Consider the following 26,212-nt stretch of genomic DNA (forward strand, 5'->3'; position numbering starts at 1 on the left):
AATAATGGAGTTAAAATGAGCCACAACAATTATCAGCGTATTTGTTTTCTGTCGAGTTTATTTCAGGCTGATTGTGTGGCAGGCGGGACTAAATAACTGAGTAGTCTAGGAGGGGTCGTGGGTATGAAGTGAAGGCTTTTTGAAATCACAGCAGTCGGTTTCTAATGAGGTGGGAGGAAGAAAAAAAAAACTCTGTATCTTTAGAGGCCATTCGACCAAACAATGGCCCGTAAAACCCACACACGCACACACCAACACTCACACAAGTGCTCAGTGAAGAAAGTCTGAAATCACGGCGTGAGTGGCTGCAGCAGATAAGGCCGAGCTCAGGGCCTTGTATAAACAAACATCTCTGCTATTCTCCTTTCACACACACACACACACACACACACACATCTGGAAAAGTGAGGCTGGGTGAAATCGTGCGCGTCCGTGGGAGACGGGAGTCGTGATTGGGAACCCCACGTCGAGACAAGGACACAACCGGGATAAAGTTACACAACAGGAGGTGATAAACGAGCGTCTGCATACAGCTATCATGAACCACACAACAATTTTTATTTGACAACTATATAAACGCACACAAGGACTTTGACTAGTAATGCTGAATAAATTGATTTATAATGCACAGTAGCTTACGTTTTTCGTTAATAATACTTTATAAATCAGTTGATAATGCATAAAATTTGCAGTTTTTGTTTGGATATACTCAATAAATTGGTTTATAATGCATCATTGATAGTTGGTAATGCATATACAGTTATTTTTTGAAAATTGGTATGCTTGATAATGAATGGCATATGCAGGTTAATAATGGTCAATAGACTGATCAATAATGCATCAATCACTTCATGCATAATAATCTTAATCATCAAATGCTTAATGCCATTTCTTGTTATAATTCACATCATGTCTCAGTGAGATACCTAAATGTCTAAATAAAGGTTTAACAGAAAATATAAAACCACCAGCTGTAGAGAAGCATTGGTTCCATGTGTGGGAATCTCACACTAAAAACTTAGTAACTTTTGACTTGGCTAAGCCAAAAGAAGAAGCCATAGAGGTACTATGGATGTTGTCACAAACTTTCACTGGAAAAATAATTAGACAAAAAAAAGGGGCTGCACTTTGCTCAATGTCATCAGTTCTTTGACTCAGGATACAACACTTGCTGATATCACAAAGCCTGCTACAATATTTGGTAAGAGAATTTATGGGGCCTGCCATTGAGAGTAAAATAACATGCATGTGCATCAGCTAGGGGAAAGAAACTGAACAGTCAACATTTTCGTTTGTAAAAACTTGCAAACATCTAAATCAAAATGTATCCATCCTTCCATTTTCTGCATTGCTTGTCCTGTTTAGGGTCATGGGGTGAGAGGTGGGGTCCACCCTGGACTTGTAGCCAGCCAACTAGAGAGACACAGACAACCAGCCGTGCTCACACACACACCTACAGCAAGTTCTGAGTTACCAATTTAAGTATCAAGCATATTTTTTGGACTGTGAGAGGAAGCTGGAGCACCAAGGAGAACCCACGCTGCACCTGGAGAACATGCAAACTCTCCACATTAAAGCCCGGTCCAACCAGGATTCAAACCTTCCTGCTGTGAGGCAACAGTGTTACTAACCCCTGGATAGCTCTGAAACACAATCCATCTCTTTTGATATAAAGAAGGGAAAATATAGTTTCCTGTAACTGAATACTATAAATTTTGTTCTTTGATAAAATTGGATCATTGATCATAAAGCCAATATAATGACACATTGATATATCCTTACACATAAGGAAGTTTTCTAATAAAGACAGGGTGTTTTTTATGCTCACACTGTTGCATCAGTAAAAATTGGAAGCTTTGAATGCTTACAGGTAACACTGAGAGTGAATTTCATGGTTTGCCTTCAAGAGAACCTCAAAACTTCTTCTGAGTGCAAGCAAAACCAAAATCATTATCTTCTCTAATGCCAGAGACAAAGATTTTAAAAGTCCAAAGCCATTTGTACTCAATTGCAGCAACAACAGAGGAGTCACAGTGTCTAAACATCTTGGTATTTAGATGGATGAATCATTTACATCTAAGATTCATATTGAATATCTCACAGGCAAACTTTAGCAGAAACTCACATTTCTGTATGGAAAAACATCTAATTTTCCTCTCAACTGTAGGGAAAGTCTAAGAAACGTTTCTGTCTGTGCAAGATTACGGTGATGTCTGTAGACATGTCGCAGCTTCCATGCGCCAATCTCTTGACTCAGTTTATCATTCTTATCTTTGACTAATGATCAGGGATCCTTCAAACACTCATCACTGTATTCACCACATACAAAGTTGGTTGGCCTTTCCTGGCACACTGCTTAGTTGATTTAAGTTGAGTTGAGCTGATTAAACGGGCTAGAGTTAGCTATAAAGCTCAAGTAACAATTAAAAACAACATACAAACAATTAGAGACAAAATCCACAACAGCCTATCACAGATAACTTGTATCAAATTCTGAGCACACAAATGTTTAATCAGTGATCACGTGATTCGTTTGCCTTGAGCCATGATTTTAAAACAGTGACACTTGTGCAGTCTCTGATATGTGTGGGGATTTAGTTCTATTTTTCTGCTCTTGTGACTGAAAATGCAGATTGCTGATCCAGCCTGGGACTGGTTTGTGACGCAGTAAGATAAAGGAGAAAAAAATCATTATGTGCATAAAGAGCTTAGCAGTCAACAAAGGAAGCTGATGCCATGTCTGGACCTGATACTGCTTGCTTTTACATTCCTAGGGGCATTTTTTATGTTTATTGAAATCTAAATTAGAATGAATGGTTACAGAGAGAAGCCTTAAATGCTCAACAGTTTGTATCATCCATCCTTTAACTGTAACATCAAGTTTGCATTCATGTAATTTTCTGATAGAAAAGTATAAGCTTGAAGCTTTGCTTCTGTTAGACAGTTGTGAATTAACCAGAGGCAGGAGATACACTTGTATCATTTCTTAAGCGCAATTAATCTCATCATTTGTGTGGTTAATTGCATTTTAAAATTCCACTATTCTGCCATCAGAGCTGTTTTGTGCTGTTATGGATTTTCTATTGTCTCAAACTAAGGGTACTGACTTCCTGTACGGATGCAAACCAGCTTTTATAAGTAGACTGAAGATTTTAACATGAAGTTGGCCATGACAAAAAAGCTTGTTATGGATCTTAAAGGATATAAGTGGACAGTAAAAAAGTTAAATGTTTGATAACACAAGGTTCTGATGATTTTTGACTTCTCCACTGAGCTATTGTGAGGGTTTTTGAAGGGAAATAAGACATTAAGGAACAGCGGTGGATTTATGAGAGTAATCAGGATTAAAAAAGTGAGTGTACTAATTGACAGCCCTACTAAAGATACATCTATATTTGGGTTCTTGTGCTTTGTTATGTTACCCAGTGGTGAAGTGCAGGGTAAATGTGGGACTGCACCCACCTATTTTGTCTCCATGGAGTACCCACCTGCAAATGAACAGAATATAAATTAAGAGTATGACCTACCCACTTCTGCAGGCACCACCACACAACTGATGTTACCTTTAATTGTGCCTCATTAATGAAGTTTTGAATTTTCAAGGTAGAAGTTTGGTTTAACTGAATAATATCCGAGCTTGTTTGCACGTGCTGTACTTAAATGTTAGGCCTTGTAGTGAATTTATAATTTAAAACACATAAAGACCAGTTTTGTTTTCCTTCTGATCAGTAAGGCAGATAGTGTTGGTTTCATGAGAAGCCGTTTCAGTGCTTTCAGTGTGACTTCACTTCCTAATTTAGAGAGCGAGAGAGAGAGAGCGAGAGAGAGAGAGAGAGAGAGAGAGGGAGGAAAAAAACTTGCCATCCGGTTATGGTCTGTTAGCAAAAAAATTCTAACTGCAATGGTTTGCGCCATAGAGCCGATGCACCCCTGCATGCTTTGAAGAGAGGTTATAAGGCTCAATTAGCTGCAACATTTACCAAAAACGACTCAATGACAAAGAGCAAGAGGCTGCTGCAATGGACTGTACGATAAAGGTATGTGTTTGAACCGATTTTAAGGCGCTACCGGCGGGGAAATGAAAGGACAGGCAGCCACCCACACCAACAACACAAAGTGCTGCTGAGTGAGAGAGTCGAGGCGGTGATGCGAGCTCCCCACTCTTTCCTTCTTGTACAAAATTTCCTCTTCCTTCCCGTTCGTGGTTGTATGTCGGCTCTATAATAACACAACTAACCGCTACATCTTTACACTCACGTAAAAACACTAATTGGTGGCCGCTTGCACCCGCCAAAGAGGATTTCTTCACGTGCGCGGTTCGTTTTTTAAATAAATTACTGTTTTTAGCTAAGCTTGTCGTGCAGAGTAAGTAGAGCTGAAAACAACAAGAAAAACACAACGATTTTTACAAAGCTACGCCTTAAAACAGCTTTCAGTTCCTTTTTGGAGAAAAATAAGTTCATGGAGGGATGATTGGTGCTCACACGGCAGGTGTCAGAGAAGGCGCCATGGATCACCTTGGACAAAGTTTGAGGCTGTTTTTAAACAGCAGGAGGATCCCTCCACGTCAAAACTGGTATTTCTAACTTTATCCTATTATATCTGCACAAATTTTTCTTCTGCTGACTGCTTAAAAGATGGAATTTGTTTCATTTACTATCTTTTAAACACGCAAAGCAAAAGCCTTCAAGTCAGAATATCAAAGCTTCTTTTTTGTTCAGTTACCGCAATACACAGATTAATGCGCAACGAGAAAATCAAACGTGTTCTGATGGCTTTGTGAGAACATTTTAAATGAAGGTGGCATTTAATTAGCTCTGCAGTCTCTTGGAAGCTCACAAATATTCTGAACACAATACTTGCGAGGGAGAATATCGTTTCTTTCTTTATTGTGAGGAAATAGCTTATTTTACGTGTATCTTTAACTTCAGATGTCGTAATATACGCCTACTGGTTATTTAAGCAATCTGGCAATATGAGGTCCTGTCAGAGGGTAATGCATAACAATTTTTATACACACAAAAGGCTCGAAAAGCTTTAAGCACATTTAGGTGTTATCTGATGAAATAAAACGTGTTTTTTTTTATTTTGATGAAAAGTATTCAATTTTTTTCAATGAATGTGCATATGGGACGTAACATGCATGGGCCCGTAGGCTTCTACTGTCATGTCTGCAATAAAATAGCCTCTACAGCCTCCTGAAGTGTCACCCATATTCTTAAGAAAATCCTTTAAAGACGATTAATTTAGAAAAAATATTCATTTTGACGAAATAGCTGAAAATAAACCAAATCAATGCTTTATTCAGCCTATTAAAAACGAGAAAAAAGTTGATGTAGAAAAACAAATAATTGTTTTTTCCATTTAATTTGTTTCAAGTAACATCATTTTTATATTGTGAAACAATTGTGAGTAATTAAAGGGCCAGTGCAGGAAATAGGACATCCCCAATCTTAAATAATGAAATAGTTTATTCAAAAGTAGCTTATTTTGATGTTTTATGGCTATTTTTTGCTGTTTGATGCAGTAGCAACGAAGTATTCGTCGTTACAAAACTGTATTATTATTGTTCAGGGAATTATTCTCCTGTTGAGTGTGGCAGCAGATTGTGTGTTTGAGGTTATTTTAAGTCTAATTTATTGCTGCAAACGGGAGCAGCACTTGTCAGGTGTCGTTATCTGAACCCTGCAGGCTTCCTGTCTCAGACCTCAGACTTTCCGCACACATTTCCGCCCCTTAACTCGAAAAAAAAAAATGTCCAAAAAGCAACAAAGCCCCTCCAGAGAGAAACACAGTGGACACACTGAGGCTGTGGTAATGTTTTAACCCCTCACTGTCCGCTAACACAGGCTAGAGCTGGGAGGTGCAAAGAAACGCGGCCTGCGTTTGAGGCCTGCGCGCTGCCAGCCTGAGCGCGCGAGCTGTGAAAACCGCATCGATGTTTGTGTAGCAGAAAGTGCAGCTGCTCAGGCCTTTGCAAAATCAGCTCGACTTCTACTTCTGCTTTCTGTCACTTGCTTCAGACAGAGCAAGAGCACACAGGCTTTTGCACAACTCGTTCTGTGGCCTGATATTGCGGACTACACCTTGTTTTCGTTTGTTTGTGTTTTTTTACAGCTTAAATTAGCGTCAACCTCTGCTGGCCTGGGTAGAAAACATGGTAGGCCTATAAAGAAGGCGTTTGTGCTAGAGCAAAAAGCTAACAAGCACAGGAGCAACTTTCACATTTTTATCCAGATACTGAAGAACAAGGGAATAGGCCCACACCCAGGGGTGGTCTTTGAGGCCCAAGGCATTTTCCACTGAAGATAGATGAGTAGTCACAAGGCAAGGTGTAATTTATAGAAACTGACATATACGCACAGGTAAGGTGTAATATTAGTTCTTCTGCAACGAAATAGGATTTCTAAATTTATTTATGCCATTTCCACAGTAATCCACGATAAAGATTTTTAAATGTTTATATCCAATCTTATTATTTGTTTACATGAAGACATAGTGGGGCTGTTAGAGAGGTTTTACCACATAAGGGGGTGTCCTGAAGTCCTTCCTAGGCATTTTTTGTACTATCAAACCCTATTTTGACACTATCAATGCACTCTGGGCAAAAATGCCTATGCCCTCACCCTTCTTATTAAAAATGTTACTTCTTGAATACTGCTGCTTTTTAGACCAGTGTGAGTCACTGTAATTGGAAATCTGTCTTCATCAGCTCAGTGAGAAAACAGCCAGATTAAAAATGACGATTTCACATTAGGAGGGCTGATTATGAAGCATCTTAAGAAGCATGTTGAAGTCTTTTTCTCCAATAATGGAGAAATTTAAGTGTCTAAGACCCATACAATGTCTTGAAATAAACCAAGCTTTAGTTATGAGTGTGATATTTGGTGCAAGCATGACAGTTTTCGCTAACCACATCCTTGGTGGTTCTGAATCTCTTTAGCTTGTGACCCCTTTAAACGAAGCAGAAACCCCAAACGTTGCGACATCAGTGAGACCAAAGAGAGTCATTATATTTAAATACAAGTCCAGAGATGTAGAGTTGAAGATCTAGAAATAAGCAAAGATTGGATGCAATTTTTTTTTAGAAAGACTGATACATTTAACTCTATTGGAATCACTGGATTTAGGTCCACACTACTAGAAAACTGACAAATTGTTTGACAGCACATGGGGTCAATTTTAAAGAAAAGAAATCTTACTTTTCATTTAACCTGTTTTACATCATTTTAAACATTTTTTTAATATAAAGGACAACATCCAATGACAAACCTGTCAATATAACTTGATGATTTTTAACTGGATTTGTTACAGGTATTGCCTTTAACAGATTTTGTTTACCAAACAATAAATCATAGAAACCATTGGCAGGTTTATTGTCTTAAGTCCTATTCAGGGATGATCAACCCTAATTGATTTAATTCAAAGCAGACAACAAAAGCGTGAACAATTTAGCAATCACCTTATCACTCAATCAAAAGAAAATGAAACATCTGCTTTTAGAAGATCCTAAAATAATAAATGAAGAGCGTTTTCAATTTTTTTCTTTTCTGAAAAGTTTAAAGACTTTCAGTTGGAGGATAGCTCTCCAGATTTTGATGAGATTTTCCCAATAAAAAACATTTTCATTCAAAAAGTTTCAGCAATTATTCAAAGACGCATCAAATCAATGTTTTACATCCTTTTCTGTGGACCTCCCACTGCTTGTATCTAAAAAAAAGTCAAGCGACTCACATAGGAAAATTATTCATTACCGTCAAAAATTAACATACTGGTTTTAGATAATCTGAATTACAAGAGTAACTAAGCCAGGCCTGTCAACGGAAATGGCTGAAAACTCCCTCTCGGATTCTTTTTAATGATATCAATGCATGCTCATTGGACCTGTAACATTGGTGCTTTACCCTTGGTTAACATTTTCCTCCCGAGTAATATTCAGATTTGAAGCAGATTAAAAAAAACAAAGTTGCAGGTTTTAACGTTGCTATACACACTCATATTACTGTCCTAGTGCAGTGGGCCTAACCACAGTATTAATACTATAAAAATAAAGCTCAGACTAGTTTGAAAAGAGGGGGTTAACATTTTTAAACAATCTATAAAATGTGTATTTTTTGTTGTTTTAATATTAATCTATTTATCATGACTTATATTTAGGATGGACCATATCTTTGCTAACATCTTTGGGCCCCTTCAGGCCAGAAAGCTTTACCCCCCCCCCCCATGGGCTAACTGAGAGACCTGGCATGTTTTTAGCAAATTTACCACATAGCTTGATCCACAGACCTTTGGATAAACTGTTTAGAAAGTGTTTGACAACCTCAGAGCTTCATCTGGGAACTAAATGGAAATTAAGATTAAATCACAACATGGCCTACAGTAATTTTCAAATTTCAGCAGATGCAATATTTCTTTCACCTAAAATGCTAGTTTAATACATTTTCTGAGGCAGGGATGATTTGCTCTACACATTATGCAAACATTCAAGTGTAATTTTTCTCTAGAATAGTTTGTAAAAAATCCTATTTTTATTATTTTTGTATGTTTGTGTTACTGAAAATAATGAAGACATAAAGTCATCTTTTCCTTCAACACAACAGTTTATATTGAATTTGCAATGAGTCAAAAATCATCAAAATAAGATATTTTTCAGAGTTGTTCAGCCTTAGTTTAATCTACCAAATACTGTGCTGGTTATAATATAGAATGATTTATTGGTTGTTTGTTGAGAAATACATACGATGAGAAATCTAAAAATAATGGCATAATAAATCGCAATATTGGGGGAAAAATTGCAATTAGATTATTTTCCAAAACCATTAATCCCTGCTCAAACCCTCTATTGCCATAGAAACAGCTGCATGATTAATTAATAATCAAAAAATAGCAGTGATGCTGCCGCATCATCAACATTAAGAAAATAGTCATATTTTACAGCAGAAGATTGTTTCAAAGCTAAAACAGTTGATTAAGAGTTTGAAGACAAATAGAGTGTGTTCAGCATACTCTACAGTTTTATTTGACCTACAATGATGTGCATTACAAGGATTAAAATTACCAGTTATAATAGATGGCCCGTCATGTTGCACTTTAAACATTATCAGCAATTTTGCATGAAAAGCTTAAAAAATATGCATATTGAGTGCTTTGCAGCATGGTTACTTGCACTCATTCAAATATTTCAATTCCACTCCTCAGCTTTGAAAAACAGAGCCATAAGTCTTCCACACAGTCCCAACTCCCTCCATGTCCAATTAATAACATGATTACTTGCTAGTAATGTTTCATAAAGTCAGATTACATAAATCCTTTAAAGACAGATAAAAATGAGTATGTAGTCAAACATGCTGTTTTTTTACTCCCATTTTCTCTTTCTTCAGCTATTAATGTAAAATAGCATTGGACCATATTACAAAAAGTGCAAATGTGCATGTTGTAAACACTCTGATCACGCTTGAAGTTCTGGGTTTTGGGCAACACTGCATGATGCAACCTGCAAAGTTGCTGACATGAAGCCAAGAAAAAAAAGTTTCCATCCAGGACTTCATGTTTGTGCTCTCGCAGAAAGTTAGAAAAAAAAGGTGTTTACGCTGAAACTGAACATAACCGGTGTAAATTTCAGAACGTGGAGGTTCAACATCAGCCAGAAAAAGGTTGTGTTTTTTAAAAGTTGTTCTGTGTCACTGAGCAACAGAAACACATTGAACAGGAAGTCAGTTGTGGCATTAGTGGTCAGGCCACATTTTAGTATATTTGTATCAATGTGCAGAGAGAGAGAGAGGAAGATAAAGAAAGAGCGGGAGTGTATGTTTGTGGTTGTGAAAGCATGAGCCTGTCAATGTTCACGGCTGAAATATGAGTGTGATGATGGCTCAGCTGCCAGTCACACTAATAAACAGCTTTAATGTCAAGAAGCTGTAAAACATTTAGAAATCAACTTTGACCACCAAGAAAAAGACTTGGTGTTTTCTTCTCGTGAGAATTTGTTGTCTGCAGCCTGTTTAATTCTCCTCTCAGCCTCTCCCTCATTGTTTCACTTCTGCACAGAGAAAAAGGCTCCTTAAGACTGGGGGAAAGAGAACAAAACAGAAGTGACCAAAAGCAAATCAGCTGAAGGAAAACAAAACAAAGAGTGTGGTAAAAAGAAAGTGGAGAAGAAAAGTTGAACATCAGTCCATTATAGCTTTTGACATTTTAAGGAGGACTCCCCCAATTTTACTCTTCCATATAATTTGGTGGCTAAACTATACTTTTAATATTTTTTCCTCTAAAAAGTTAGCTCTACATTTGACATATCCACACATGCAATAGAAGATGTGTCCCCATTCATTGTGTATTGTATGCTGGGATACACAGCAGCGTGAACCAGGCTGGTGGTGCCAGTTTTTGACATCTTTTCTCTTGTATTGAAAGAGAAGGGTGGTATACGGTTAAAAATCCTTGTTGAGAGCTGAGGTGAGCAGCATTAACCCATGTACTGTTGGTTCATGCTTCAGAATAATCCCCTTGCAGGTAGCTTGCAGTGTTGTAAACTCCACATGGTGTGAACACATCATGGCAGAGAGCTAGAGACACATTGTGAAGCATTTTCCCTCTGGGACACCACCCAAAAACAGACAGCATCTTATATCCCAGGACAACTTATATTGAAGATTTTACAGACCATGTGGAAAAAAATGTTTAAATTCCTTTGTTGCTGCAGATGGACCTGCATAAACGCAATTAATCATCTGACTCATGTGATGTCACATGAGTCATTCTCCTTTAAGACCTGAAAACAAGTTTGAAAAATAAAAGACCTGAAGGCCTTCAGTTAGAAAAAGTGTGTTTAGTAGACCTTTTAACAGCTCAACATTCCAACCAATAACACATTAGCTATTTTAAAATTAACACACCCCAGTTTAAAAATGACCGGGACTGCATTATGGGTAATGTATGCTACCCGTTTCAACAACAGGAAAGAAAGATTCAAAATTACAGCTTTGTTTTCCACACCTCATTGCTTATCGAGTCTGCCCTTTGTGCCATCCTAAGCTGGTTGGTTGAGCTGACGGCTGGTGTTAGCTTGGCTAACATAAATTATGGACTCACTTTGGTCTTGTCCTTGCACTTCCAGATTTACAAGCCTGGAGGGGATCACTTCATCTTTGTCACATGCGCTTTCTTCAAATGCTTGGCCCCTTGGGCCTTCAGTGGCTGTCTGGACGGGAACAGTGCGATTTTTTATCAGCCAAGTGTCAGTAACTGGGACTTTAGCTCTCCTGCCCCCAGGTGGCTGGCAGAGTCCTGTTTAGTGTTTTTACTTATAAAGGACAGTGCAAGTGTGACAGGGTAGAGCTCACCATATGGCTTTAACGTCACATTAAATACTGTAGGGGGAAAATTCTGAAAACTCATTTGGCAACCCCAAAAAATTCTCCTGCGGCACCCAGACTTTGGGACTGAGTGGCCTAGCAGTTATGTCCACATGCATAAAGGCTGTTGTCTTTAAAGCAGCCGGGTCAGGAGGCTCCTTTCCTGCATGTCACTCCCCACTCCTGCTCTTCCACCAGTTTCTGACTCTATCCACTACAAAAAACATCCTGTTGCATGCATCTCACAAAGCATGGGCAAAGAGTCTGTGTCCTACCAAAAAAGTGAGGCAAAAAAGCCCCCAAGGTGCTGACACCTTGGGCCATTGATGCAGTCAAGATATCCACAGATTGGATCTGTTTGGCTGAATCACAAATCTGACAACATGCACAGTCACATCTATGGAAACATTTTGTCTCGCCTTTACTCTGCTTATCTGGTTACGACTGCTACGAGGAGCCACATCTGTAAACTGAGCTGTAGATCATGACATCACATCCTCTCTTCTTGATATCAAACTACTAACTGAAACAAAAATACAAAGAAAAATCAACATCTCAAAAGGAATAATTATGTATATCCATCATCACAGAGTTGGACCAAAATTTATCAAGAGTGTATTTTCATTTGATAGTTTGACCATGATATTAACACAGAGGAGGCAGGGTTCATGACCCTTACTACAGGACTCAACAGTGTGGCTCTAGAAGTAGAAGTCCCATTCATTTTCTCCAAAGTAGATTTGATTATTAATTTATCATATTATCAGAAGTGTCCAACAAGGTTATTATAGTTAACTAAAACTAACTAAATAACTGGAACTAAAATTCAGTTAGCCTAACTGAAACTAAATCAAAACTAAGCTTTACTGAAAAAATGAAAACTAACTAAATCTGTATAGTGCGCTTACAAAATAAGTAAAATAAAATAAAAATAGAGACAAAATATCCTTAGTTTTAGTCTTCGACACAACCATATTGACTTGCACCTACACCACAGTCTGGGGAGAGTAAAATTGCCTGAATTGATTGGTTAAGACTTCATAAAGTGGCAGTTTTTTGTCTGGAGTTGTATTCAAACATCATCTTTAAACAAATAAAATGAAAAGCAGAGAGTAGCCTGTTTGAATATGATTTTAAAAACGCATGACGTTCCCTCAGTCCCGACATGTGTCCGAAAAACTAAAACTAACACTATAACTAATAAAAACAAAACTGAAATGAAGCATTGTTGCAAAATAAAAACTAAACTAATAAAACAGCAGTAAAAATGAATTAAAACTAAACTGAAATAGAAAAAAAGAAGTGAAAAAGAAATAATAAAAAATATTGAAAAATCCAAAACTATCATAATCTTGGTGTCCAAGTTAGATTTACCACAAGCTACTAGATGGAAGACCAAAGTCTGCTAGATATCAACCTCATTGTAAGAAAGCCACAGTTCAATAATACCCACAATCCTTGAATGTCACATCGACATCTCTGATTGGTGGGGTCTCTGGGTAACGTGGAAATGTCCGAGCCAGTGAACAAAGGCTGTCGACTGTCAATGATGACAAAAAATGTTACCACAGCATGGAGCGATAGATTCTCAAAGTATGAATTACATGACATTAAATTAAATGACATTATCATTTCAAATATAATCACTACAATAAAGATATGTGCAGAAAAAAGTTTATTTTTGTGGTTTGAAAGCTTGAAATGCTGTCAAATAAAATGAATCACAATGGATTGTGGGACACATAGTCCCTCCCTCCTTGCTAAGAAACATGTACACAGTCTTGTACATTTGCATTCAGTTTCAGAATGCTGTTTTAGCGTCAAATCAAATCTTTTATAGTAATGAGTATTTAGGTAGCTGGTTAACTTGATCCGTGCATTAAAAGTGCTGTAACAGTGATGTTATGACTGGCACTATCAGACAGTCAGTGGCGGGGGGCCTTTACATATTTTGGTGTCCCTCCCCAGTTGGTGTTGCTACATCCATCTTGATAGCTGTTTGGTCTTTAAAATGATTAACAATAGAGAAAAATGGTACTCAGTAATATATCAGGGCAATTTTCACACATTTTGCACGGCTGCTCTTGTCCAAATCATGGAGCAATTAGTTAGATTGTTGCATAATTACCTTGACTTTAGTGTGTATTCACACCAGAGCATATATATTCATATGCATTGAAAACACAATCCAACTGGTCAGAAATTCTTGTAGTTCATGGATATATTTACCAAGACTACATTAATGCGACTCTGATACTCTGACCTGAGATGAATACGTATGAAACAGATGATTATGAATCACAAAAAAAAAACTGCATGAGGAGCAAACATTTATCATTACATCATGTATCAAAACAATCTGAATCTATATGTTACCAAATTAAATCGACTATGACCAGCTGTACTTTCTACAACAGCAGAAGACAACATTTAACAGGAGAAATCCAAAAACAACCATACATACATAATTGGTTGAATCCTTTGTCTGTCAGCCTTTCCAAACTAACTGACACCCTTAAATCCCTAAGGCCCTCATTATCACAGCTTTTACAGGAGAGGTAAGGAGACACAGGAGCAAGAGGAGAGAATTAGATCTGTTGATCTTCAGTGATGGCAAAGCATTTGAATGTTACAGAAGCCTTGAAACAAATACTGAGAGGCAGTGATGAAGATGTGACATCTTCATTTGGGTAGAAATAGAATGACAGACATTTATCCTCAAAAAATGACTGACAAAACTTAACTTGACACATTTTCTGCACTTATTGTTTATTTTATTCATACATTCCACTACTTTGTGAAGCTAAAACTTTGGTAAACCCATTTCAAACACCAAAACAATTCGTCCAGATAGGTGAAGGTGTTTTCACAAGAGATAAATAGGATTTCAGAATTCAGCTGTTGGTCCAAAATTAACACTTTACACAGTCCTCTAGGACAAAAAAGGCCTAAGTATGCATTGAGCTGAGATTGTCCTGAAAGTTTTGATATAAAATAACTGGTTTTGTGTTATTTGCAAGTACCTTGAAAAGATGAAATAAAAAATAATGTAAAAATCAAGGAAATAGACATCAGAGAGCTAATATAGGTCTACCTGAGAGTGATGCCCAGGTACAGTCTGTTTATGGGAAATGTTAGTTCTTCTTTACTTTTACAGTATTTTTCATCCAAACAGCAGCCTGATGAGTGGAAGAAAAAAAGAACACTTGCGCAATATTTTCTGAAGCTATTTCAGGTCTGCCTGTGTTTTTTTTAACACATATTGATCTGGGTATGGTTGCTAATTTGAGCTGAAAAGCCGATGTTTCCTGAAGTTAGGTCAGGCCGAGGATGGTTCATGTTCTAACAACAAACCAACCACACCACAGTTAATAAAAGCAGACTGAGTCCCACCTTCTCAAGTGGTTTTTCACCAGCTTTCACATCAGCGCAAACGAACCAGACTAACTCAGCAAACAGACAAGAGTTTGCTCTGGTGGGAAAGCACCCTTAGTCTGGTATCGAAAAACATAAAAAAATCCAGAGAAATTCCCACTGTATTAAAGAACTTCTTTCTTTTCATCACAGTGATTAGTCAAAATTGTGTAGAGAATATAAAAGTAATTAGCAATCAATTCAAGGGTTGACAGCTACAGGAAACATTGATTTCAGCTTTAGACAACAAGGCTGAAAAAAGCGTGTATGAAGTGCAACGCTACATCCTTTTGTTAAAGGTGTGATGTTTCTGAAATCAGCACTCTGCTGCCTTCTGTTTGAGTTTGTCTGCAGCTTAGAGGAAATGCCAAACTGTGTGCCATGCATTAAGATTTGGTTTACAAAGCTTGGACAACAATAGAGCTAAAAAAAACCCACACACATAAGGGAAAAAAAGAGGAAAAACACAATGTGAAGGCGGCACTTCAATCAAGGCTTCACTCTACTCGCTGTCCAGTCAATCTGACCCCCTCCTCATTCTCTGGCCACAGGCTTGTTTTTCAGCTTTAAAATGACCCACATTTTTATACTGTGGCCCCCTCCTCCACCATTTCCTCTCCCTTGGCCTGTGCCAAAAGGTTCCTCTGCACATGGCGGCCAGGTTTCCTGTAGGCCACTGAAAAAGCACGCCAGTGACGTACAAGGCCAGAAGACAATGCTAAACTCCTCTAAACAAACACGCACTCAGACCGCTGCGATTGCCCACGCACACACTTAATGTGAGCAGCAGACAGGGAACAGGTCGGCTGGTTTTTGCACTCCTAAAGGTGCCAGCTCAGGCTGGTTTTGAGGCCTCGCTGGAGGTGCTGAACACAGGAAGACAGACCTAAATCTCAATCAGACTCCACCTTGAGCTAACACGCCCCCACCCTTCCACCTTCTGCAACCCCAATCCTAACGACAAAATAAAAGCGTGGTTGAGGTGGCTGATGTGCTTTAAGATATCACAGCCTCATGAATGCTTTCACACCATGAGTGAGAGTCTTATACGTAACTTCACTACCAAGTAATTCACAAACCTCCTGTCTCTGTGGTTAATTTGGATTAAACATTCACAAAATTTTACCCAATATTGCTGAACTTTAAAGCTACTATGAGAGGTTTTAAGCTGTTTATGGGAACAGGTGGAAATTAAGACTGCTGCCTCTTTAAAGCAACCTAGACCATCAGAAAAAAAGTTTAAAACTACTCTTGTACAGATGTTTTTGACTGTAATATCTGCTGCTGCAGGGGTAGGTGTCAGATGGGGTGATTAGATCTTCAAAAGGCTGTTTGTCTACAAACACAAGTGTGTTCAGGACACAATCAGTAAAGAGAAAAATGTCTCACTTTGCCAACAGAGGGTGACAAAATCAACACAACCAAAAAGCCACTACCAGGAGCTTTGAAAATATGCAATCGATTCTGACAATAATGGTAAGAAAGACACGTTAGGTTAGTTTGTATCTTGAAAAAACTTACATAATCTTTTGGAGGGAAAGTGTTGAAAAAAAAAAAACAGGCCTGACAATCTTCAGTTAAAGTGCTTCAGACTATATGTTTTATATGGGCTTATTACCTTAAAAACTGTGAATAGATCAACTAACAATTACATTACAATCTACTGCACAAGACTCACTTAACTCCGATTTTTACATCTAAAAAGTCGCCAACGCCCTATATACTAGATCAGACATTATGGTAGCTGAAAATATAAAATAAAAATAAACAGAAAATTATTCTCTTTACACTAGTAGGCACAGCAAACCTCTCTGAAGCTCCAGTTATTTGCAATATTCTATTAAGGGCAAAGGGGACTGCAGAAAAAGAAGACATGGTGGAGTTATGGTATTTTTCTACAATATATCTGATGTTCTGCATTAACTGTATTATGAATTTTATGAATTACTACTGGATGATGTGGCAGTCCCAGGATTAGAGTCAACTGTAAACATTTGATGTTGACTGAAATGTGATAACACTATAAAGCAAAATGTATTGTTTTCTTTTCTCTATGGACAATTTATTTTCACAATGGTGCATTTCTAAATGTAACAATTCCTCCAATACACTTTAATCCATGAAAATACTGAGTGCTGGTTTGGTTCAGTGAGTGGGGCGAGGGCCATGTGCAGAGACTGTGGTCTTTTGGGGCAGTGGTTTAAGGATTGATTGAAAAGGTAAAAGCCATGTTTTATTTATTAGAGAACTGAAAAATAAGGACCATATACACTCCAACATTCTTCAATTTCATGATAAAAAAAAAAGAAAAAATGCAAAATTGTAAAAAGATCATATCCCAAGCCTGTTACTGTGATATGTATTAAATTGTGAGATGAGTGATATGTCATTACATCCTTAAGTGCAGTGAATATTTTATGCAGATATTAAATGGACATACAGGACAACAGGTAGACCTACCACCTCCATAATCAGAACTCGCAACCCAAATTTGTACCACTAGAAAAATACGTGAAAATCTCTAGAAGACAAACAAAATGCACTCATTATCATGAAAAGTAGGAGTAAAATAAATTCTATTGGCTTATGACCTCTTGTGGCTTCTGTATATCCAAGACTTTTGCCACAAATTGTTTTTTTTTTTAGATACATATTCGTTAACCACATTGGGTCTCTACCCACCAGTTGAGAACCACAGATACAGGAGATAATTGCTGTATTTTATCTTTAATCCTATGCCAGTATTTTTCACAGTGTGATTTTATCCCACTTTCTTGAAATTGAAAGTTTTTTAATATAATTTTAGATGCCTCTACTGTCCTTATGTTGTGAGCAAGTCCTAATCTTTTACATTAAGGTGTGATTTTGTTTATGTGCACTCAAGCATCTTTAGTCTGATGTGGAAAAACAGTTTCCACAGGTTGTGACCCGGCTGTTCATGGCTGACACTGACCGCTGTGACTCTGTCGGGCAGGAAGCGCTGTCCGTGGTGAGTGAGGATCAGCCCATATTCGAGTCGCCCTACACCTCAGCCCCGGCCATGCACATGAAGACTGAGATGACGTCGCCTGGTGGCTTCAGCCAGACGTCCAAGCAGAGCCCAGAGCCCGCCGAGTCGGAGTGGGTGGGGTCGGCAACGCAAAACTCTGGGAAAAGAAGCGAACACGTCAATGGAACCAGGTGAGTCAGTACAAAATGAGCCTCAGGAGAGCACGAGAGGTTCCCGGACTGTATGACTGTAAATTTATCACAATCCAGATCAACTGTCTGGGATTTTCCAGAGTTTAGGAAAGTTTGTTTACTGACAACGCATTCCTTAGTCCTTTGTTATTCCATTACTTTGAAGTTTCATTGTTTGAGTAGAGCTACTTTGACAAACTGATTTCTATTTTCTACTTCTTTTATTATCCAAAACATTTGACAAACAACACGGTTTTTTACCCCAGTCCATTATACAACAGCTTAAAGTTTGTGTTTTAGCCATTTTAGTTGCCATAATTTTGAGAGGGGTCTGTTTGCAAACTGTTCATCTGAGATATGTTTATCTCTGAAAGGAAGTGCCATAATTTGCTGAGACAATGTATTTCCGGTTTCATTTTTTTAGATTCAACTTTATTCATAAACAAAGCCTGGCAGTTACATTCATGAAATAACCTCATTGCAAAAATTGCAGATTAGGAAACATTTCAGAGGTCTAATCTGGGATTAAATTATGTATAGACCTGCTTCAGAAGAAGTTACACAAAAGCTGGTTGCTGTAGCTATGTTAGCTTTAGTTAAAACTAACATAGCTATGCTAGCAACAAAATTAACGTAACTACATGAGCCAATGTAGCTAAGTTAACTTTTGCTATGTGAGCTTTAGCAAACATAACTAAAGCTAACATAGCTAGGTAAAAAATGTTTCTGTGTGGCTTACATAGCTGCTTTGTAGCTATGTAGCTACATTATCATAACATAAAAGTGCCCACAGGTGGGCCTGCAGATTTTTTTGTAACTATTCAGTTATTGACACAATTTAAATATAACATGTTATACACCACCAGAAAGCTCTGGTTCACAGGATTCGGACCATGTGAACCATTCCAGGATAAAACCACCACAGTAAACACAATTACTGCATTTGTCAAGCTACAAACAAACAGTAACAAACAACCTTGATCCTTTTTGGAGTCTCCAGTTTGAAACACCTGGACTTTTCCTCATAAAATCAGGTGTAAATAGTTATTTACTGTTATGTTGTTATCAGCTTTGAACCTGAACTACCTAACGCTTCATGCTTTAGTCCAGTTGAGTTTTTTTTGTTCAGCTAATACCTCCCAGCTACAGTCATCTACAGGCCTGTTTCAAAACACAACTTCAGATGGGATAAAACTTTTGTTTTTTTGTTGTATAACTCAATACCAGCAGCCCCTACAGTGAGTCTGACAGTTTGGGAAAAAACTTCAGAGTGCTTCCTCTCCAAAGACACCTTATTTGTGTTTGTACTTCAAATGGGTCAAACACAACACTAAATTTAATTTGGGTATTCCTGGATAGGCTTTTGACTGATTTTATCTGGAATTCTAAGGGGTTAAGTGAAGGTAGCTTCAGCAACATGAGCTTCAGCAAACATGGCTTAAGCTAACTTAGCTACGTAGATAACTTGGATACATGGCTTACACAGCTAAAAGACCTACATAAGTTATGCTTGCTGCTTTAGAACATTTTCATGGAGGAAGAGATTTTTTCCTATAATTACACTGTTTATTCAGCTTCATTAAATGTTTTGTAATCAAGTTTTACAGGTGAGGCTTTGAACTATTGATATCCTAACCCTTTCCCTAACCCTAAACGGAAGTTTAATCAGTTTTTATTCAGAAATTTTTAGCATGCACTTCTTATCCGAGATATACAGCTTCTCAAATTAACGGTCTGTGAGAGTGGCTGTCAGACATGGACTGTCTGCATCCAGACTGTTCTAGTTCGTTTGGTTGTATTTGTACATCCCTAGACAATATAAATAATGAAAAATGAGGTATTTTTTCAACTTAATATCAAAAAGATGAAGGGCAAAAGCACTATTTCCCTTGCATAATGGTGCTGCAAAAGAGTTTGGCTCTAAATTTGTCTCAGCAACAGGAAACAAGCATGTATCAACAGTTCTTTGAAATAATACAATGCTTGAGATAAGCAAACATAGTCAACAGCTATTTATAGATTTAATTTAACAAAAACCATGGTGCTAAATGTCAATACAATCTTCTGGGTTTTTAAGACATTAACACTCTTCTTGCTTTGGCTTTAAGCTCTTTCTTCTCTTTTCCAGCCGTGCTTCTCCTGTAGACTGCAGTGTCACCAAACGCTCTAGACATATGAGCAATGACAGTGGCCCAATCCCGTACCAGACAACGTATCCGGAGCCTCGTGTTAGCCCCCAGACTACTTCTCCACCCAGCAGCACCACAGAGGAGAAGAGGGTTATCGTGCCTGCAGGTAAGCCTGCTACCTAGATCAACCCTAAAATGCTGTGGTGACTTAGGGAACAAATAAGCTGGTAAGAGGCTGAGATAAGGCTTACTACCTGTCTGATATCCTGAGATCCCAGATTTTAAAAAATATAAGGTTTCATTAAGGAAAAAGATCATTCATAATAATGTCAACAAAGTCCTCCTGGAAATAATTTCAGTAATTAATAATGGCATTCACTCTCACACTTAAGTCTTGATCATTTCTCATAATTTTTGAGGTGAGCAGCATGTGGAATCGGAAGATTTTTTTGACCCCTAGTTCACCCTCAATTTTTCAGCCAACTTCCCTGAAAAAATGCTGAAGTTGGGGTGCGCTGATGTGTGAATGCAGCAGGAAATTTTCAGGAAAATTCATAGATGAGCAGCTGGGGTTGATGACATTTATGTCACACAAACTGTGGGACTGTAATGCATGTAGTGAAGCCACTTCATAATCATCTGCTCACATGTGTAGTGTAATGGTGGTTTATTTTGAACGTGTAAAAAAAGAGATATTAGAGCCCCTCACTTGAGGCAACGATTCACTCCCCACCCAGAGAAAGACAGGTAGATTGGTGCAGCATCAGCAGTTTTACAGATGTTGTACCGGACTGTTGTGGTGAAGAGGGAGCTAAGCCGGAAGGCAAACATTTCGATTTGGTAGTATGGATATCTTATTAGGATGCCTGCTGGTTGCCTCCCTGTAGTGGACAAGCATAAAAGATACATATATAAAAGTGTATTTTACACTCTTGTTTTTACAGAGAATACATCTGATGACACATAAAATTATAAGTGAAGTCAAAAACTGTGGTATTATTGGAATCTGTTACTATGTTCACAATTTCTGCATCATTCTTCACATTATTTTCTGCCTCCTGAGACCCTCCTTCCCATCCAACAGTCTTCCCCTATGAGGTAGGGAGACTTCAGGGGCAGTGAGTCTTCAACATTTCTGAAAAACAATCTGGAGTGCATGTGTAGAAAAGGCTTAAGACAATGGCCATCAACAAAACAAACCAATACCAATATGGTGAGTCTTACCTTTACTGCTCACAGTAACAACATCACCAATAATATTCACCATCACACATCTTCACCTCTAAACTGATTTAAGAAATCTACCATTTCAATGTATTAATTGTGCCTAAAATCACAACAAAAGGGTCCCATCATCACAGGATTACTTGAAAACAGGATTGTGTGGAATAAACATCTAAATCACACAAAGCTGTCTGTTCATTAAATTGATCTATAAAAGTGTCGACGCTGCAGTGAAACAGTTGATCAGCAGCAGCATTCTGGTTACGTAGTGAAGAATCAAGATAAGGGTTTAAAATAAAAGCTGTTTAAAAAGTGTGAAGTTTAACGTGGTAGTGTAAGCCTGATAAGAAAGGATGGTGTCAACATTTTCACTTTGAATCATTCTGTTTTCTCAACTAAAAAAAACTGCTGACTCGCCCAGGTTAGTGGTTAAGAAAAAATACACAGAAATCTTCAGACATTGATAAATGAGGCCCTCTGTGTTTTTTCTTTGTGGTCATGTTGAGTACTGACACTTTTAACACCTTTTTATGTTCATCCTTGAAGACTTGGAGCTTTGTTAACATTTCCTACTGCCAAACAGTGAGTACAGGCGATTTTCACTTGTTTCTTAAAGGAAAATCACTGACAGACCACCCAGAGAAATACAGAGACGTGTCATTACTATGAGGGGGGTTAAACAGTTAAGACCCAGTTAACTGACCTTCCTGTGCTCCTCCTCGCTCTATGACTCATTGATCCAACCATCTAGAGACCAAACATATTACCTATTCCTTTTCTCTGTCTACAGTTTCCTTACTGTTATAACACATTCAGAGTCATCGTATCAGCAAATCAGTGGTGCGTGTTGACGTGCACATTTTTGCACAGGTGCTGAGGAATCTGTGGAATCTGGCTAGACTGACCAATGAGTCACCAGCATCAAGTTATTCTGCTCCATAATACGTGGATGTTACATCACCGTAGCATGTGTGAACCAAGGACAATCAGGACCTGAGGGTGTGGAGACTAGATCTAATAGACTAATATTACTGGCAATTCAAAGCTTCTGGAAAGTTCCCGGTGGCCTTGAATTGATGCTACTGGAAATGAGTCTGCTGGCCAGAATTAGACTGGTGATATATTTTAGTACCGTCAAGTCACTGAGATCAATTTTACTCTGAAACAACCAGTTAGGTAAACCTTAAAGGTTTATTGATAATTGACACATTATTACTTTCTTAATACTAAGTAGTTATTATTTGGTAAAATGTCCCATTATTACTTATTAGGGCCCACTAAAATGTGTGATTTTTATTTCATCATCTTCTAATTTTTTTATTTACTTTATTATATTTTTAACTTTTCAGTGAAATTCTACAGTTTTTTTTCCAATTCCCAGCCTAGTTACTACACATTGTAATTGTGCAACAGCAATGGTGTCATCACCCACTGCTGGATTAGTGTCAGAAATTGTTTTTTGTTTTTTTTTTAAATTCCTGATGAGTGAATTATATAGCCAAACAGGCATAGCACTATTTAGGGAACAAAGAGCAGGAGAAATGTGTGATTTCAGAGAAAACCTGACATCAGGTCTACTTTTGAAGTTGACTTAGATGAAGTTGTAATATACACATGCCATTCAGAGTGCTGAAATTGTAAAGATTTTAAAGAAATCATAATTTCAAGTATACATTTGCATCTTACATAAACAAAGAAATCTAAATGCAACAAAACAAGTTCCACATTTATGTATCACATGAAACAAATAACTGCTTTAAGACAAAAATCATTGTTCTTTTAAACTCAAATTGTAATTTGAAATGAAATTGTAATCAGTCAAAACCCCCTAAAAGACCCAAGGGATGTTTTAGGTTTGCATGATCAGCAACTTGTTTCCTTAATCCTGTGACAACCACAAAAATATCAGTGGTAGAACAGAAAAACATTTGTGGTGAGCAACAGTTGATCAAAAAAAGTTTCTAAGCTCTTCAAGCATCATGTCTTTGTTGTAAACATTTCAGAAGAAAATATTAAGACATTTATCACATTGAATCTCTGCTCTTCATTACTTTGATAAAAAATGGTATACATGTTTGAGTTTAACTAAAAGCAGGCATCCTAATTTAAAGACATGATTTACCCACAACTCCACCCATTTCACATCAAGTGTCAAGTATTAAAGTAGAAAGTATTTATAGATAGTTTTTGCATTACTCAGCAATCATACTTGTACAGGACTCTTTCAGCTATTTTTAAGGCCTTTCTCAGACTGCTACCTCAGCACTGCCACTACAGTATGGAGTAAACTCCATCTGATGGCATGTATGAAGCTCCCTCGGTTGAGCCAGCCATACAATGTGCACTCTTCAGCCAACTCAGAAAATAATTTTGAGTTGCATGACTCACCTGGAAGTCAGAGCAACTTTCAGGAAGATCAGACCTCATTTGTACTGCAGTGTACCCGGGGACATGACCCCCCGACCATGGCGAGACTGGCTGCTCCCAACTGGTTGGATGGATTTCTGGCATGTTTGATATTTTGGTAGTGCAACCAATCAGACTTGCACAGTGAGAGCAGAACCAAAAGCAGAACACCTAATGGTGGGGCATTTTGCCTCTGTAAACTGTTGGACAGCATCTGAAATCACGATGAAAACAGTTGGAATGCCTCTTTGATTGTCTTCCCTGACTCTAATACAGGTAATAAACAAGCAGGAAATAGGCCTACCTGGAGACCACAAGCTGGTATTTGTTATTATTTAGCTGCTAGCTGTGTTTGCTGGCGATTTTGTTTGTGTGTAGGAGAGAGATTATCCACAAATGGAGAAAACTTGTTACACTGGTGAACCTTCCCAAGAGTGGCCAGTCTACCGAAATTATTGTTAGGATGCAATGATGACTCATCCAGGAGGTCATGAAAGATCCCAGGACAACATCTAAAGACCCACAGGCCTCACTTGACTCAGTTAAGGTCAGTGATCATTATTTAACAATAAAAAAAGAGACTGGGCAAAAATGGCATCCATGGGAGTGTTCCAAGGCCAAAACCAAAAAAACCTCATCTCATATTTGCCAAAAACATCTTGATGATCCCCAAGACTTTTGGGAAAATATTCTGTGGACTGAATAGATACTTTTTGAACTTTTGGACAGTTCCATCTGGCATAAATCTAACGCAGGATTTCATAAAAAGAACATTATACCAGCAGTCAAATGTGTTGGTAGTGTGATGGTCTGGCTGCCTCAGGATCTGGACAACTTGCCATAATTGATGGTGTCAAAAATTCTCCCCTCTACCACAAAATCCTGAAGGAGAATGTCTGGTCATCAGTTAGACCACCTCTGAAGGATTTAAAAAAAATATTAAGGTTTAGGGGAGGCATAGTCAAAGACTGGATTTGAACAGGCAAAAACGCTCTAGTGTGGCTGATGTAAGAGGAGTGGGCCAAAATTCCTCCATAGTGAAAGACACACTGCCCTTTATTGCAAATCCTTGCTTGCTTGCAGTTGTTGCTGCCACCAGATGTACAGCTAATTTAGGGGGGAAATACATTTTTTATAGGGCCAGGTCAGTTTGGATGGCTCTTTTCTCTTGATTAATAATAATTCCCTTAATAAATGAAATCATCATTTAAAAATGCATTTTGTATTTACTCTGGTTATCCTTGTCACATTTAAAATTTATATCATGATCTGAAACATTTAAATTGGACAAATATGCCCCAAAAAATAAATAAATCAGGAGGTTTTTTTTTTGCAGCACTGTACATTTGTAATATGCTGTTTTTTTTTTTTTACTTAATATGATACATTACAATGTCTGGAAATATAAAGTACAGGGCATCTTCCGAAGGTGTTACAGCTGATCAGACAGTCAGCATCTGTGCAGATTCACTGATGCAGGGTCTAACCAGGCAATCTCACTGTGAGGTTTTGGACAGCAGATAATGTGGCAACCCCTCCATAATAGGAGGATGGAGGGAGCAGTTTGATAAAGGCCTGTAAGAATTTCTCCTACCTACATCATTCAATATTTCCAGCAAAAATACTTTACGTTATGGTAATAGAACATCTGTCACTATGAAAAGGACCTGTTGCACACAAAAACCAGAAAAGAAAACCATCATTTGCATGCTTACACAACAGAGTAAAGCATCAAAGAACCAAAGTTTCATTTTTAGTATTAGTTAGACAAAAGTTAGATATGTTTTCAGACATTAAAAATGATCTCTTATGGGTACGAATATGACAATAAATCATCAACATAAAGATTATGATATCAGGAGGGAGGATTTTTTTGCCTTGAGAAATTTAAAAGCTTCAAGGGTTAAGGTCAAAAGTTGTAGGAGAAAGTTTTTGTCATTTTTGTGAGTTACTATTTCCTGTAACTTCTACAACTTCCTGTTCCTGGAACTGAGGACAAGGACTACATCAATATAAGGCTGAAGTCTAGTTAAATATTTCAACTGCTAAAGACAGAAGTTAGAAGCTGTGTTGTATCGTAGTATCATTGGATTCTAATTATTTTTATGCATTTGATGTCAGACCCCGAGGTGTGGACACAGGACCACGTGCGGCAGTGGTTGGACTGGGCCATCAAAGAGTACGTCCTGGAGGAGGTGGACGTCATGCTCTTCCACACGCTGGATGGCAAGGCACTGTGCAAGATGACCAAAGACGACATGATGCGTCTCACGTCAGCGTACAACGCAGACATCCTGCTCTCACACCTCAGTTACCTCCGACAGAGTAAGGCTTGCCTTATCACTGAGATATCCCTCCCTTTCCTGCTGATAGCATTGTTTGGTTCTGACAAGGTACTAGCTTTTCATTGAAGGCAAGTTTATTACCTACATGTCATTAAATTCATAAATCCAACAGCTGTCCCCAGTATAAAATCTGTACCACTGAGAGGACTTCAAATGTATC

The 26,212-nt window shown here is 38.0% G+C and overlaps 1 protein-coding gene across 5 annotated transcripts in view; it reads left to right on the forward strand.

Annotated features, from left to right (window-relative positions):
* Positions 1-3,891: 3,891 nt before the first annotated feature.
* The window catches only part of fli1rs (Fli-1 proto-oncogene, ETS transcription factor-related sequence), a 31,654-nt gene continuing 9,333 nt past the window's right edge, over positions 3,892-26,212 (forward strand). For 4 of the 5 annotated variants that reach the window (XM_041792612.1, XM_041792616.1, XM_041792613.1 and 1 more), the window contains exons 1-4: positions 3,892-4,037; positions 17,743-17,948; positions 20,077-20,243; positions 25,829-26,032. In XM_041792612.1, the coding sequence (XP_041648546.1) occupies positions 4,020-4,037; positions 17,743-17,948; positions 20,077-20,243; positions 25,829-26,032 (595 nt within the window). In that variant the 5' untranslated portion in view covers positions 3,892-4,019. Of the gene's footprint in view, positions 4,038-4,124; positions 4,577-17,742; positions 17,949-20,076; positions 20,244-25,828; positions 26,033-26,212 lie in introns of those variants that run through there. The other variant, XM_041792614.1, reaches the window with a different exon arrangement.

Source organism: Cheilinus undulatus, linkage group 8 (assembly GCF_018320785.1).
Source record: "Cheilinus undulatus linkage group 8, ASM1832078v1, whole genome shotgun sequence".
NCBI lineage: Eukaryota > Metazoa > Chordata > Actinopteri > Labriformes > Labridae > Cheilinus > Cheilinus undulatus.